Below are 12,990 nucleotides of genomic sequence, written 5' to 3'. Positions count from 1 at the left end.
CGTACGCGTTGTTTTGGTCTGTTGTCCAAAGGCTTCCGAGAGTTTCCTTATGTGGAAGCTGCACATTGCAAATCACTAGGTTCTCGACAAGTTCTTGACCATGTTTCAATGTGCAACCTCGTACAGGTTTCTTAAGCAGGCCACATGTAACCGGTAGAATATTCACTGAGACGCTGATCACACTCAAGCTATGATAGCTTTTCTGCATAAAATAAACTGGCCAATAAACTGAATAAATAAACTGTTATTAAGTAGGGCTTAACATTATATGTGCTTTCGATTAATGGTACGTACAAAGTGTCCCTGACAACCACTACGGGACAGACAAAGTACCATTCCTGCAGAAGGATTGTTTGAATGTCGGATCAAGTATCGAAAATGTTAGATTAATGCTAAAGTTTCATCCGCCCAGGCAGTCACTGATAATAATATCAGTTTGAAGGCACACCGCTTAGCACAAGCCTGCCACTAGCACATGTCAAGGCAAAATCTAAGCGAGTTTGTAAGTACCGTGACCGGATGCGCTGTAGGCCGTTATCTCGCAATCTTGTAGTCCAACGAGAGGTCATAGGAATTGTGCTCGGTCCGATACCCCCAATCGATCCGGTTTGCCTTGAACGTCTGATTCTCAGGCTGGAGAATCGATCAGCTGTAGGAGGAGGCTGCTGGTTTCTTCCCATTACAGGCACCGTTAAAATTCTTTGCCAAATGTGACATGTGACAGTTCCGCGTGATCGGGTTTTTTTAGAGTACATCATGCGTACTAATGCAGCCCGACAAAGCTGCTGCAACCACTGCTGCGTGGATTATAGGCAGGTCTTCACGCGCACGAGCCTCCACACCATCTGATGCATCTATCCCAGTCATGTGAGGGTGTACAAGAATTTGAAGAAGATTTAGTATGTGTCAAGTCTTAGCCTTCCGGTGAGGTCACGGTGAAATGAATCATAATCATCACTACCAACTATTCATAAACTATGACAGTTGATTTGTCATAGATCAATATCATGATGAGCAGAATCGGCCGAAAAGATTTGATTGTCGACAGTCCCCATGGTAGATTTCCGGCTAGCCCATTTTTTGGGTAGAACGCCATGCTAACGCCATGTTGGCCACCCTTGCTGCAAGATGGCGTTCTATCATACACCCTATCACGCCCTATCACACCCAAATCACCCGCCCTATTGCGCCACTTCTCCGCAACTGACATATGTCGATCGGTAGGCTCTCTCTATGTTGAAATGCTGATAGCTATAGGCCCATTGACCCCAGAACGCTCATATATCTAGCATGAGTCGTGGCTAGCTTGAAGTCCTATCTCTTCCCTCCTACATTTTCGCTCACGACCGCTCGCCACAATGGGTGCCGAAAAGACAGACGTTACTGCTGATCACACTAGCAAAGGCGAATTCTCCGACGTCTCAGGCCATGATGGAGAGTCTCTTCAGGGGCCCTCGCGGCACACCCTGCAACGTAAACTCAAGAATCGTCACATTGCCATGATCAGGTGTGTTTAATTTTCTTCTTTTTCCTGGCGAATTCCAACCTCCGTCAAGTATTGGCGGTGTTATCGGTACTGGTCTTTTTGTTGGAACCGCAAACTCTCTGAGTTATGGAGGCCCCATCGGTCTGTTGCTCGGCTACATCGTGATGGGCACTATCGTCTATTGCGTTATGATTAGTTTGGGAGAAATGGTATGCTTGCTGCACATCCTAAACGCAGATGACATACCTGATCTTCATTTTCATAGGTTGCTTACCTACCTATACCTGGTGGTCACATCAAACTTGCCGAGCGCTTCGTCGACCCTGCGTTCTCTTTCGCTATGGGTTGGAATTACTGGTATGACTGGGCGATTGGTTGTACGTCTTAGTTTTCCTCGTTCATTTTTCACAATTACTGACCTCTTACTTTTCAGCACCTGGTACTTGAGTTGTATGCATTTTCTTGGCATGCCTGCTGACATTTTTATCATCTCAGCTGAAATTGCTGCTGCTGCATTATTGATAAACTATTGGAATTACACTGTCAATGATTCAGTATGGGTCGTCATATGCCTTGCCGTTGTTGTGGCCATTAATATGCTCGGTGCTGGCGCTTACGGCGAGGCGGAATTCATATTTGCGTGCGTACCGAGCACTATATCCCGATCTCGCATTCTGAGATTACTGCAGATCCATCAAGGTCATCACAATCACTGGTCTTATTATTCTCGGTATAATCATCGATTTGGGAGGTGGCCCAAACCGTGATCGCATTGGATTCCGCTACTGGAAAAATCCTGGACCATTCGTTCAGTATAATGGCATTCAAGGCGCCAAGGGACGATTCCTTGGCTGGTGGGCTGTTCTGATCCAGGCTGCTTTCTCGTTCATTGGAACCGAAATTGTTGCTGTACGTTATATTCTAGGGCTATCAATAAATATATTACTTACGAATCTCACCTAGATTGCTGCTGGAGAAGCGAAGAATCCTCGTCATACCTTACCCAAAGCCATCCGTCGAGTATACATCCGTATATTACTTTTCTACATCGGCGGAACCCTTATCATTGGTCTGCTTGTACCATCCGACAACCCATTACTCGTATTGAACAGTGGAACCGCCCAGTCTCCATTCGTCATTGCTATCGAAACAGCTGGAATTAAATTTCTTCCTTCGGTAAGCCGCACATGGCCTTCCCTTTTTTTACCTAGAGATTTCTTATTGAGTTATTCCAAACAGATAATTAATGCTTGTTTGTTGACCTCGGCATGGTCCAACTCATCTAGTTCCTTGTACACTGCATCTCGTGCGATTCGTGCGTATGCTTATCCGGTGGCCAACTCATCGAAATTAACGAACTTCGTAGATGGTCTTGCAGCCTCAGGAAATGCTCCCAAGATCTTCCTTAAAACCACACGCAACGGGTTGCCTTACGTTGCTGTCCTCTTCACAGCCATTTTCTCCTTTCTTGCCTTCATGGCTGTGTCCAAGGGTGCGGGCTCAGTGTTTAACTGGTTGTCCGACATGACATCCGTCGCTGGCCTTATGACGTGGTTTGGTATTTCTGTAACGTACCTCCGCTTCTACAAGGGCATGCAGGTTCAAGGCATCGACCGCAAGACGCTCCCTTACTACACAAATCTCCAGCCATATGCAGCGTGGTGGGGAGTAATTTCAACGATCACCATCTGTTTCGTATGTCAAGTTTTCAGATCCGTTGATACTGTTTAGACTGACTATTTCTCTACACTCTAGTTCAGCGGATGGAATGTCTTCCTCGAAGGTAGTTGGAATACTGCAACTTTCGTTACCAACTACGTCCTTTTCATTACCTGGCCAATCCTGTACTTTGGTGCTCGCCTCTACTATGGCACCAAGCCCATTGCTGCAGCGGACATGGACTTCAAGAGAGATATAGCTGAAATTGTGGCGGACTCGTATGAGGAACCCCCGCCAAAGAACAAGATAGAAGCATTCTGGCAATGGCTGGTGAGCATGGCTGCACCGCTTGGCAATTTTTGACATCACTAACGTCACCCCACTTGTAGATGTAATTATACCTGCAATAATACCTGGAGATCGAATATATCACTGTTTTTTGTAAGCCCTCAATTGTTCGACATACCTGGTTGTTCGTTGTATGTCACTGCCAACTCTACCAAACATAATTACCCAGTCAACTTGATTATGACCAAAATGTGACCTTGCCCTTTGTATCTAGTGAACCTTGCGAAGAAACAAGTTTTTTGGGTTCCAATTTCTGTCCATGAAACGAACTTACATGCTATCGGGTACCTCCGCTGCAGTAAGGTGGTCTGGCGCAGGTCCTGGCGCATTGACTTGTAGACGATGGTCTGTGTTGCCGTTGGACCAGGTCCCAAGGGTAAGAGTCACGCACCAAGGGCCTGTCGGCCCTTTCCATAGCTTAGTCAGCGCGTAGGCTAGGTCTCTAGCATGTTGTCGCGTAGCTTCACCTCGGTTGCTCAGTCTTTGGGTTGCGAGCCCCTCGGCCTGCTCCACCGTAGTCGGACCCTGCAGGCAATGCAAGATGAGCATGGTGTTATTCTAAAATATAATGCAGTTTCGTCGCTGTTTCCCGAAATATGGGAACGACTCAGTAACTAAAATGCACATATGAGTAGTCTCATAGGTGAGGAAACTCAGAGTAGAAGATGAACTTGAAGGGAGAATAACTCAGTTTTCATCAAAAAGAAAGGTTATTAAAGAATCGTGAAATAATGAACAAAAAGTGAACGTAGATGAAAGGTGCATCGATAAGCGAATGCATCAAGATACGTGGCACATGGGCTGCGGCAACCATACAATCTACCAAAAAAGAACCCTAGTGATGATTAATATTGTTGCATACTGATGAAACGCATGGCCATGCCGAAATATAGAATGGAAGCTAATGAATTCAAGATTAGGGACACTAGTTCGTCTTCCACCACCATCATTTTATGCAAGAGCAGGGCGACCGCACCAGCCGCCGCATGAGAGGTAAATGTTTTACCTCCCAGAACAATCGAAATCAAACCTGATAAAATATCAAATGTCAGCACAAATTTTGAATCCAAACCAAAGAGGTTCGCTTACCGCCTGCGAGATATCCCCCAAGAGCCCATGGCAGCAAGGTTAGCCAAGCGAACGAGACTAATGTGAATCAACACTTTTCGACGCGACAACTGGAACGGTTTCTTCATTTAAGTGAATTGTTTTGGGTGAGCGACAGCGCGATACAGTGACTCCGCCAGGAAAATCACCCTACCCCTTGGTTGATCCTTTCATGCATCTCGATATCCGCGTCGGATTTCCAGAACAAAAAGTGATAGAATGGTCCCTTCAGCGAGCACGTGAATGATAAGGCAACCAACATGTCGTAATGTACGGTGGAAACATGAACCCGGGGTGGATTCGTCATGAGCATGAAATAAATAAAAAAGGTCGCTCCTTGCTACAAAAGCGGACATATCAGTCTTGCAGGACATAAAGATAATGAACAATATACTTACCATGCAGAGAAAACGCAGCACTTGGTGCCGAAAAAGCCTGTTACGCTTCTTCCAGCCCTGCTCTCTCACCTCTTGCCAAAGTTCCTCAAGATTGGGCTTTCCGATAGAGAAGTAGCAGATGACAGTGAAGCAAACCCGAACGTGAAACCGGGATGGTGGTTTCCAGTCCTCGGGGAGATCTGGCTGCTTTTCTATCGAGGAAGGTGACTTGACACTGGACTTCATCGGGAAGTCTGAGTGGTCACTACCGGAGTCGAGAGAGGAAGACACGATGACGAAGCTATCACGATCTTTACTGAACTAGCAATGTGTCTTGTTGAGCGGTCTAGGAGATGAACAGTGAGAAGAGTAAGCGTGAACAGCGGGATAGCTACCTCGGCCTTGTGGATCAAGCTTCGAGAGTGCCGTTTCTTTATGATCATGAAAGAAATATGGGCATGAGAGGGGTCGGATATTAGCGGGAGCAAGAGATTCATTGTCAGCAAATATGTCGGGGGAACGGGTAATGAGGAACGCGAACCAGAGGAATCGTGTTGGGAAATTCGCTAGGCGTCTAGGAAGTCTGGCTTTCGAGAACGTGGTACAGATATTTGGAGTGTGTTTTGAACGAAGATACCTTCAGACTACAAGGTCTGAATAGACACCAAACGAGACTAAAATTGAGAGGTGCACCCCAAGTAGTGAGCGCCGCACGAAAAATGGGGATGCGACGAGGAAGAGGAAAAGAAACGAAACTGTAGAACATCGAAGACATCAGTCTCTTAAGGGAGCGCATAGACCAGTACTTGTCCAAGATAGAAGTACGGAGGATCTTCACGTGCCCTAGGGGTGTATGTGCATAAAAGGAAATTATTGTTGCGCAGAGGATCTTTGCATTGTAAACCCTTGGTCCTTAACACTATCATGTGGTTCGCTATTTCGTCTGGTCTTCCCAGCTCCAAATTTTTGGCGTCGCATAGGACTTCGATTACTCCAGAGGTTGTGAAATCTGGAAAACGTAAGCTTGAGTCACCAAAACCTTCCCCAGAACCTTGACAAGCCAGAAACAGTAAATTACACCGAGGAGGTGCATATCGAATCTGAGGCGGAAGTCGAGAGGAAAATAGAAGAAGCTAGAGCAGTGAGAGAACAGCAGGCGAGGTTTTGAAATTAGTCACAATACTAGTTATTGATTCTCGCAGATTTGGCAGGAAGGTTATGCTGAAGGTTATGCTGAAGGCCAAGCAGAAGTGGACCGATTGCGAGCAGAAGTGGACCAATTGCGAGTAGAAAGGGATGCTAAAGGTTATGCTGAGGGCCAGAGGCCAATGGCAGAAGTGGACCAATTGCGAGTAGAAAGGGACCGGCTGCGAGCAGAAGTGGACCGATTGCAAGCAAAAGCATTGTTAGCCGAGCTGGATGGTCGTTCTGGATTGTAGAACTCTGTCAGTGTCTCTCTATTCTGGAAATGGCTTGACACTCCCTCGACAACAGCATGATGCACGCAGCGCTTTGATAGGACTGCGATAGGTCACACTTAGTCTACCCTAGTAGAGAGATCATAGATACTTCCAGTGGTAGGTGTTGGTTGTCATTTCGGTAAGTTCCGATCGTACTTTACCATGTACCTACGTCCAGTTATATTCTCCTGCACGGACCATGTTCACTGATTGGACATACGAATTTCAACCGATGACGGTCCACACGGCCAGGGTCGGATGATATCTTCAAGCGCGTGATTCATACTAATACTGCAAACTGCAGCCGGTACTCCCTGAGAACCCTAGCAGTGTTGCTGCAAAAAAAAGACTGGACATCATGAGGTTTGTAGTACTGCCAAGAGTGACATCACGGCTGTCTCCGTTTGCCTATGTGACCAACATTTAGCTGCCTGACAACATTTATCGACTGGCCACTGCAGTAGGTGATGCAGTCAGAAAACTGCCGTCCATTACTGGCGGTAGCATGCAGATTCGGTGCGCAGCCAAAGTGTTCAAGTTTGTAAGAAACTGCTGATATGCTCCTGTAAATCTCACGCACCCGCACTACTACATAATCTAGTGCCTTATGACCAGTGGTTCATAACACACTTAGACGATAACCAGAAGGTCAAGCAGGTCAAGCATTGGATACTTTCAAAATGCAATATCATCCAAACGTCCCATTTCCCCGCTCAGCGCCCAGTCTCTCCTATCACCTTTGCTTCCAGCATCAGGACACGTACCTCAATCGATAGTATGGAAGACGGTTATAACGAGGATGACGAATATGACGAGGATTCGGATGACTTTGACGACCTTTCCTATCGCCACCCAGAACTCAGGCGTCAGACTATATATTCTCGTCGACCTGGAAAGACATCGACCGCATCTGCTTCACACACCATTCAACCTGGCAGTAGTCCAGTCACAGACCAGTATACCCTTATATCCTTTTCAACTGGAACAATTCTAGAAGATGACTATGCCCTATCGTGGTATAAACTTCGGCCTTGCGAACTTTTAGAGATGCACCGCTCAGGAAAGGTCGTCCAACTACCAAGAGAAATCATGTCGGAGTATGTTCAACCCTACTTCGAGTCTAAAGCCAGGGCCCTCCGTGCAGTATGGAGTATAAAGTCAGGCCGATTCGAATCCCCCGCAGCCGCCGGTAATAGGTTGAAGGCAAGAAGCAGAGACAAGATATCCACTGTTCATACTCCCCTGCAACCCGAAAAGAAGAGGAGAAAGGCTAAGGTCGAGTGGAAAGATCGATGGATAGTTATAAATCATGGCACGCTGTCTCTCTGCAAGGATTCATCCGTGCGTCCTTTGAATATACAGTTACCACACTCGTGCTTACTTTCAAGCTACCAGGGCGGGACCCCTTTGCATCATTTCCCACTAACCTCATTATGCGCGCTTCGTGGTGCAGAGTCTCTTGCAAAAGCTTGTTCCATCATTGCAGAGCAACGCGTCGTTTGCCTCAAGTTTCGAGGCAAGGAGTTCATGGCATCCTCCTTCTCAGCCTCTTCACCGTCCATGTCTCTTCCCTCGTCTCCGATTGCAGAAGACTGGAAAACAGACGTTCAAATTGAAGCAACAGACATTACTCCTTTACCAGACAAACTCACTTCAACCTCAAAAGAACATACAGACAAAGGAGATCACCATAAGAATTCCCCGTGCTTCGACTATAATCCGGAAGACATCTGCCGCGGGGAAGGCGAATGGCTCGTCCTCGATTTGCTCGATGATCATGGTATTCGATTTACTTTGCATCGTCCGTCTCTCTAACTGTTCACTCACATAGCTTTCTCGAACATCCTCCGTATCCTTCACCGCTACACCTCTCATCCAATATCATCATCGTTCCTCCCCACCTCATCAATCATCACGGTCGCAAACTACTGGAACAATGTCTCTTCTCCCGCTCTCACGCCTTTTGTTTACTCCTCCCCATACGACTCTCTTCCATACCCAGAATGGCGCACGAAAACCGTCGAGACCGCGCGCAAGGCTGGCATGGGGGACATCGGAAAACCCCTTGCACTGGTCCTATGGTCTGAAAATACCCGCCGAGAAACCTCGTTGCACGATATCCGCAATCCGCGATTCGCTTTCTCGCAAGGAATGAGTCATAAATCTTCTATTAGTTCTTTTACGCTATACTCGGACTCAGAATCAGGCGAAATCGATGGAGAGAGCGAGATGGAGTGGGAAGGTTGGATGAGAGATCTAGAGAGGCAAGGAAGCGTGAAGCAACATCATATTCGGCATCAGAAAATCATCCATTCTCCTAGTGATTCCGAGCACCAACCGCCAAGCCCCTCACTCCTATCCACCCCACCGCTTTCAGATGCATCCTCTCAGGGCTCCCCAAGGGGCCACTCACCCCCACACTCACCCCCTACATACCCCACGATCAACAACGTCATCCAATGCGGGGATCCTTTTTCCTGCACTTCTCTCGAATCACGTGTGCCTGGGAGAATCAAGAATACGACGATTAGCACCGTGAGCGTGGGCACCGCCCCGTTCATGTCTGCGCGGAGACGGTCTTCGACGCTCACTCCAGGCAGCTTATCCAGGCTAATGAAAGACAGGGAAAGGGGAGATGCCATTCATCCGTCGACTGCCAACAACTCGCGTACAGGAGCATCATCATCGTCATCATCAAGAGGCACCCATATCCGACACGCATATTCAGGATCCAACCTCCGTTCAGTCCCGACAGAGAACCTCCGTCGTGCACAAGATGCAGAAGCCTCTAGTACTGGAAAGAAAAAGGTTGGTATCGTGAGGGGTATGTCGATGCGTGCGGAAAAACTTGTGAGAGGACTGGATGCTGCCATAGACTTTGTTGATAACCATCCTTAGTTGTTGATTTGTTTACTCTTTCTCTCGCTTTTTTCACCTAGGTCATTATGCGTGGAATTGGTATTTAAGTTTACTTTTGGAGTGTATATTAGTATGTATTCGCCCATATGCTAACTGTAACTTATTATATACAAGTAACCCCTATTTTGCCGATGCTTGTACAATGTAGCCTTGCAGAATGGCAGACACGTTGTCGAGCGCTTGGATTTGTGATTTGCAGTGCTGGCCGACCCCATTGTTGTCAGGCCGTGCTAGAACGTTTAACCAAGGGTCTGGAGACCTACACTTTCAATTGAGTCCCACTTTTGTATTTTACATGACAACAATGTCACGAGAACGTGTTCCGCATCGCCCGCGACATTTTCGTGATCACTGCCATTAGCGTCTCACTCTGATAGCCGCTCGTCCCTGTGCACTGAGTCTGCGTTGGTCACTATATTATCGCTTTCGGGAACGAAGTCAATTTTCTTGACGGCATGAGCATCCGAAAGCGTCCGGGAAATGAACAGTCTTGGAGACAAGTCTGGCACAGACACCGGGTGGATCCGAGTCTGGGGGCGTGTCAAACGTTTGGCTCAACTCCATCGGAGTTTTACAACGTCAGCCATGGCTGACGGGTAGACGTTCTTCCTGCTTCCTGTGTCTTTTGTGCCTGCCACCAGGCGCCCTTGTACAGTCATAACGTGGTCAACTTGGCTGAGGTATGCGTGATGTGTCAGCCATGAATGAAAACTCAAACCAAACTAAGCCGAGCGGCTGACATGCCCTTCACCCTCACAGACTTGCGCACAGAGTCCATTAGTAACCAGGCTTTTCTGAAGCATCCATTAAATATGATTACACGTTTCTATATCTTGCTGACTGTCAATCATGATTGGACAGCACCACCAGTGGTACCTGGCCATGTTTGCGCCACAGCTTGGCGGCCGAATCATGATCCAGGTCAAATCCAGGTGATGGTAACTTGAACAGGGCATCGCATACTCTCCCAAATTAATCACTATAAAAGCGATGGCTGTCAGCTTGTCTGGTCCCACAAGCCCTATCACGATATGGCCATAGTCTCAGATGATCCCGTTTGGTGGCCGATTATCAAGTTTTGTCGTCTTTACAGCTATAATCTAGGTTCGTAGAGTGCCAATGGTGACACCTCGATATATTTGACTATCGCTTTGCAGCTGCATGCTCTATTGTGGTGATATACGACTGGGGTGAGCGAGATAATACGTTCCAAGGGATCATTGATATGTATACAATATTCAAGCATTGACATCCGGACAAGAGGTAAGTTGATGTCATGACTTGTGCATCTCACTGAATTAAGAATGCTCTAACAGTTCGAATTGATCTGGGTGAGCAAAGTCCGTATCAGAACCAAATAGAATCGTGCAGTTGACTCGGGGCAGAGGCGACGTTGGACCTTCATGACTGTTCTTTACATTTGCGTACGTTATTGCTACGAGCCCAGTTGACATCTTGTGCTGACTTCAACATATGCTAGGTGCGGTACATTGGAATACTATATTTTGTGTACGTTTGCGAGGTTATCTACATCACACTGCAATGTGCCAATAAGTCCCCTCTCGCAACCAGCGTTAACATCCTGCGTATGTGTCTTCACATGCGTTCGCTTCTAGACTCTGACCGGTGGCACGCAGTGTTACTCCCTAATACCTGGATTACAGATGTAGTGCGTATCCTGCACCGGTGCCTGTCATTCCCATTCCCATTCGAATACTAACTACTCTCCTGTATAGGAGTGAGTGATGTTCTCGGTCGGCTTGTGTCTCCAAGGTGACGACTTCAACAGCTGTGAGTTCATTTAAAGTATGTATCCCAACACCAAGTAATTGGGGTTTCAGGCACCTTCCTCTGGTACATACAGGCATGGAACCCTGTCATCGTCAATGCTATGTTGGGCGGTGAGCCCATCCGCGGTTTCCTTACTGATATTGACTTGACTGAAATATCATTCAAGTCATCATGATTGCTCGGATAAATGCCATGTATGAGGGATCGAAAAAAATGTTCGTCTTTCTTGTTGTAACCTTGTTGGCTTCCACGATCGCCTCCGGAGTTATGATGGTAATTGCAAACCTAGGTGTTTCATCGCGTAAGTTTTAATTATTAATGAAAGTCTGGAACACGAGACTTACAGACATTTACCAGAGGAGGCCGTCCTTTCCGGCTACCATACCTGCATTACCACAATCGACGCGGAAATGGTGCACCTGATTTACGAGAGTGTGATATCTACTATTGTATGGGAGATCCTCGTCTTGTTTCTTGCAGTCTGGATTGTTATAAAGCACTTCCGTGAACTGCGACAATCGTCGACAGGATTGAACATTGTCCACTGTTTCACGATATTAATGGAGAGTCACGCACTTTACTTTCTAGTGTGAGTCATATAGGTGATTTGAATCTTATTATCTTGTTTCACTGAAGTTCCGCATTTGCCAGCTTTGTTATTATGACTTGCTTCACACTTGGCTCAATATCTCCAAATATCACGGTACGCTGACCTGTGATTAGCGTCTGCAGTTGACCACCATCTCATTGTTTCTCTGCAGAACACCATGGAACGTGTTATTTACTTTGGTATTTGGGCAACCTCCCAGATGTTGCAGATGTTTGTACTGGGACCGCGTCTGATCCTCAGCGTTCGAAAATCTCACGCTAAATACGTAGCCAGGGCCGACGGGGGGACAGGCATGTCTTCCATTGCTTTCCATGCTAGTGGAGATGTGTTGATCGGCGAAGATGCGTCGACTGGCAGAGATGTGAAGCACATCAAATGATCCAAATGATCAACAATGGTACTGTGCGAGGAGCATACATATTCACTTGTTTCGTTACGATATTTAGCTTCGTCGCGCTAGTATATACAGTAGACTATCCCATAATGCATATGCCCTTAGTGTATATTTTCAATATTGTATCAAGTTTTCAATGGTCCCACTGAATCAGAAAATACAACATCAGTAAACCCCACATTTCTCAATGCCTATTTTGACAGTTTTGTACAGTTGCCCACAGACTCTCACAGAGCGGACAGCACTCACAAAAGGCATATAAGCACAGACAAGTATTTTGCACAGCTCTGACAGGACGTACAGCTCTCAAGGTTGCCAGCGCTAGCGCTGTCCCAGTTGAGCAACAAACACCAATATAAACTTTGAATTACTAGTGTTAGATATATACTGCCAGGTGTGTGATAAGAATCATTCCATTAAAAAAATACTCGATTAAATAAGTAGTAGTACTGGCGGGACCAGGCGGATACGGATTTTGAGACCCCGCTGCTTCCATATATGGTAATTATTTTGATGTTAGTTCAAGTACGCTTGTCTGTGCTTGTCTTCACTCATCCATCCACAGTACTTCCCCATATCCTACCCCACTCATTCTATCCACCACTGGTACAGCCGAACGTCATTACAATAATCTAACCTCCAAGTTAAGTTTCATTCATTTTCCACCAAATTCCACTCGTCCTTTCACTGATCTCGTCCTTCTCCAGTGATTGAAGGTGCGGTTTTAACACTTATGCCTTCATACAGCCATTGCTGTCCTCCGTGCCTGTGTGTCTTTTGGAGGTCTGGTTGTCCTTCTACATCATGCGAAAATCTCATCCTTGCTGTGTAATATCGTC

At 46.6% G+C, this 12,990-nt stretch overlaps 4 protein-coding genes across 4 annotated transcripts; 3 read left to right on the top strand and 1 right to left on the bottom strand.

Annotated features, from left to right (window-relative positions):
- Positions 1-1,309: 1,309 nt before the first annotated feature.
- F5147DRAFT_687894 (amino acid permease) lies at positions 1,310-3,648 on the top strand. The gene is made up of 8 exons (XM_041436871.1): positions 1,310-1,507; positions 1,557-1,695; positions 1,752-1,863; positions 1,982-2,126; positions 2,176-2,395; positions 2,450-3,181; positions 3,242-3,508; positions 3,535-3,648. The coding sequence occupies exons 1-7, from the start codon at positions 1,359-1,361 to the stop codon at positions 3,506-3,508; spliced, it is 1,764 nt and encodes a 587-aa protein (XP_041294408.1). The 5' UTR covers positions 1,310-1,358; the 3' UTR covers positions 3,535-3,648.
- Positions 3,649-4,164: 516 nt separating this feature from the next.
- On the bottom strand, positions 4,165-5,307 carry F5147DRAFT_108396 (uncharacterized protein). Its single transcript, XM_041428065.1, has 4 exons — positions 4,999-5,307; positions 4,755-4,940; positions 4,583-4,683; positions 4,165-4,523 (listed from the first exon to the last, which is right to left on the bottom strand). Exons 1-4 carry the CDS (start codon positions 5,221-5,223, stop codon positions 4,496-4,498), a joined length of 540 nt encoding a protein of 179 aa, XP_041294407.1. The 5' UTR covers positions 5,224-5,307; the 3' UTR covers positions 4,165-4,495.
- A 1,517-nt stretch (positions 5,308-6,824) lies between these two features.
- On the top strand, positions 6,825-9,504 carry F5147DRAFT_687866 (uncharacterized protein). Its single transcript, XM_041436870.1, has 4 exons — positions 6,825-6,953; positions 7,039-7,778; positions 7,833-8,217; positions 8,269-9,504. The coding sequence occupies exons 1-4, from the start codon at positions 6,905-6,907 to the stop codon at positions 9,333-9,335; spliced, it is 2,241 nt and encodes a 746-aa protein (XP_041294406.1). The 5' UTR covers positions 6,825-6,904; the 3' UTR covers positions 9,336-9,504.
- An 883-nt stretch (positions 9,505-10,387) lies between these two features.
- Positions 10,388-12,136, top strand: F5147DRAFT_772202 (uncharacterized protein; the record flags this gene model as incomplete). Its single annotated transcript, XM_041441331.1, has 12 exons — positions 10,388-10,460; positions 10,514-10,546; positions 10,600-10,619; positions 10,673-10,687; positions 10,742-10,780; positions 10,837-10,942; positions 10,994-11,025; positions 11,221-11,257; positions 11,314-11,448; positions 11,505-11,736; positions 11,799-11,850; positions 11,909-12,136. The coding sequence occupies 12 exons, from the start codon at positions 10,388-10,390 to the stop codon at positions 12,134-12,136; spliced, it is 1,002 nt and encodes a 333-aa protein (XP_041294405.1).
- Positions 12,137-12,990: the final 854 nt, after the last annotated feature.

Source organism: Suillus discolor (genome assembly GCF_016758755.1).
Source record: "Suillus discolor strain FC423 chromosome Unknown F5147scaffold_19, whole genome shotgun sequence".
Taxonomy (NCBI): domain Eukaryota; kingdom Fungi; phylum Basidiomycota; class Agaricomycetes; order Boletales; family Suillaceae; genus Suillus; species Suillus discolor.
This window is presented reverse-complemented; position numbering and strand designations above follow the sequence as displayed.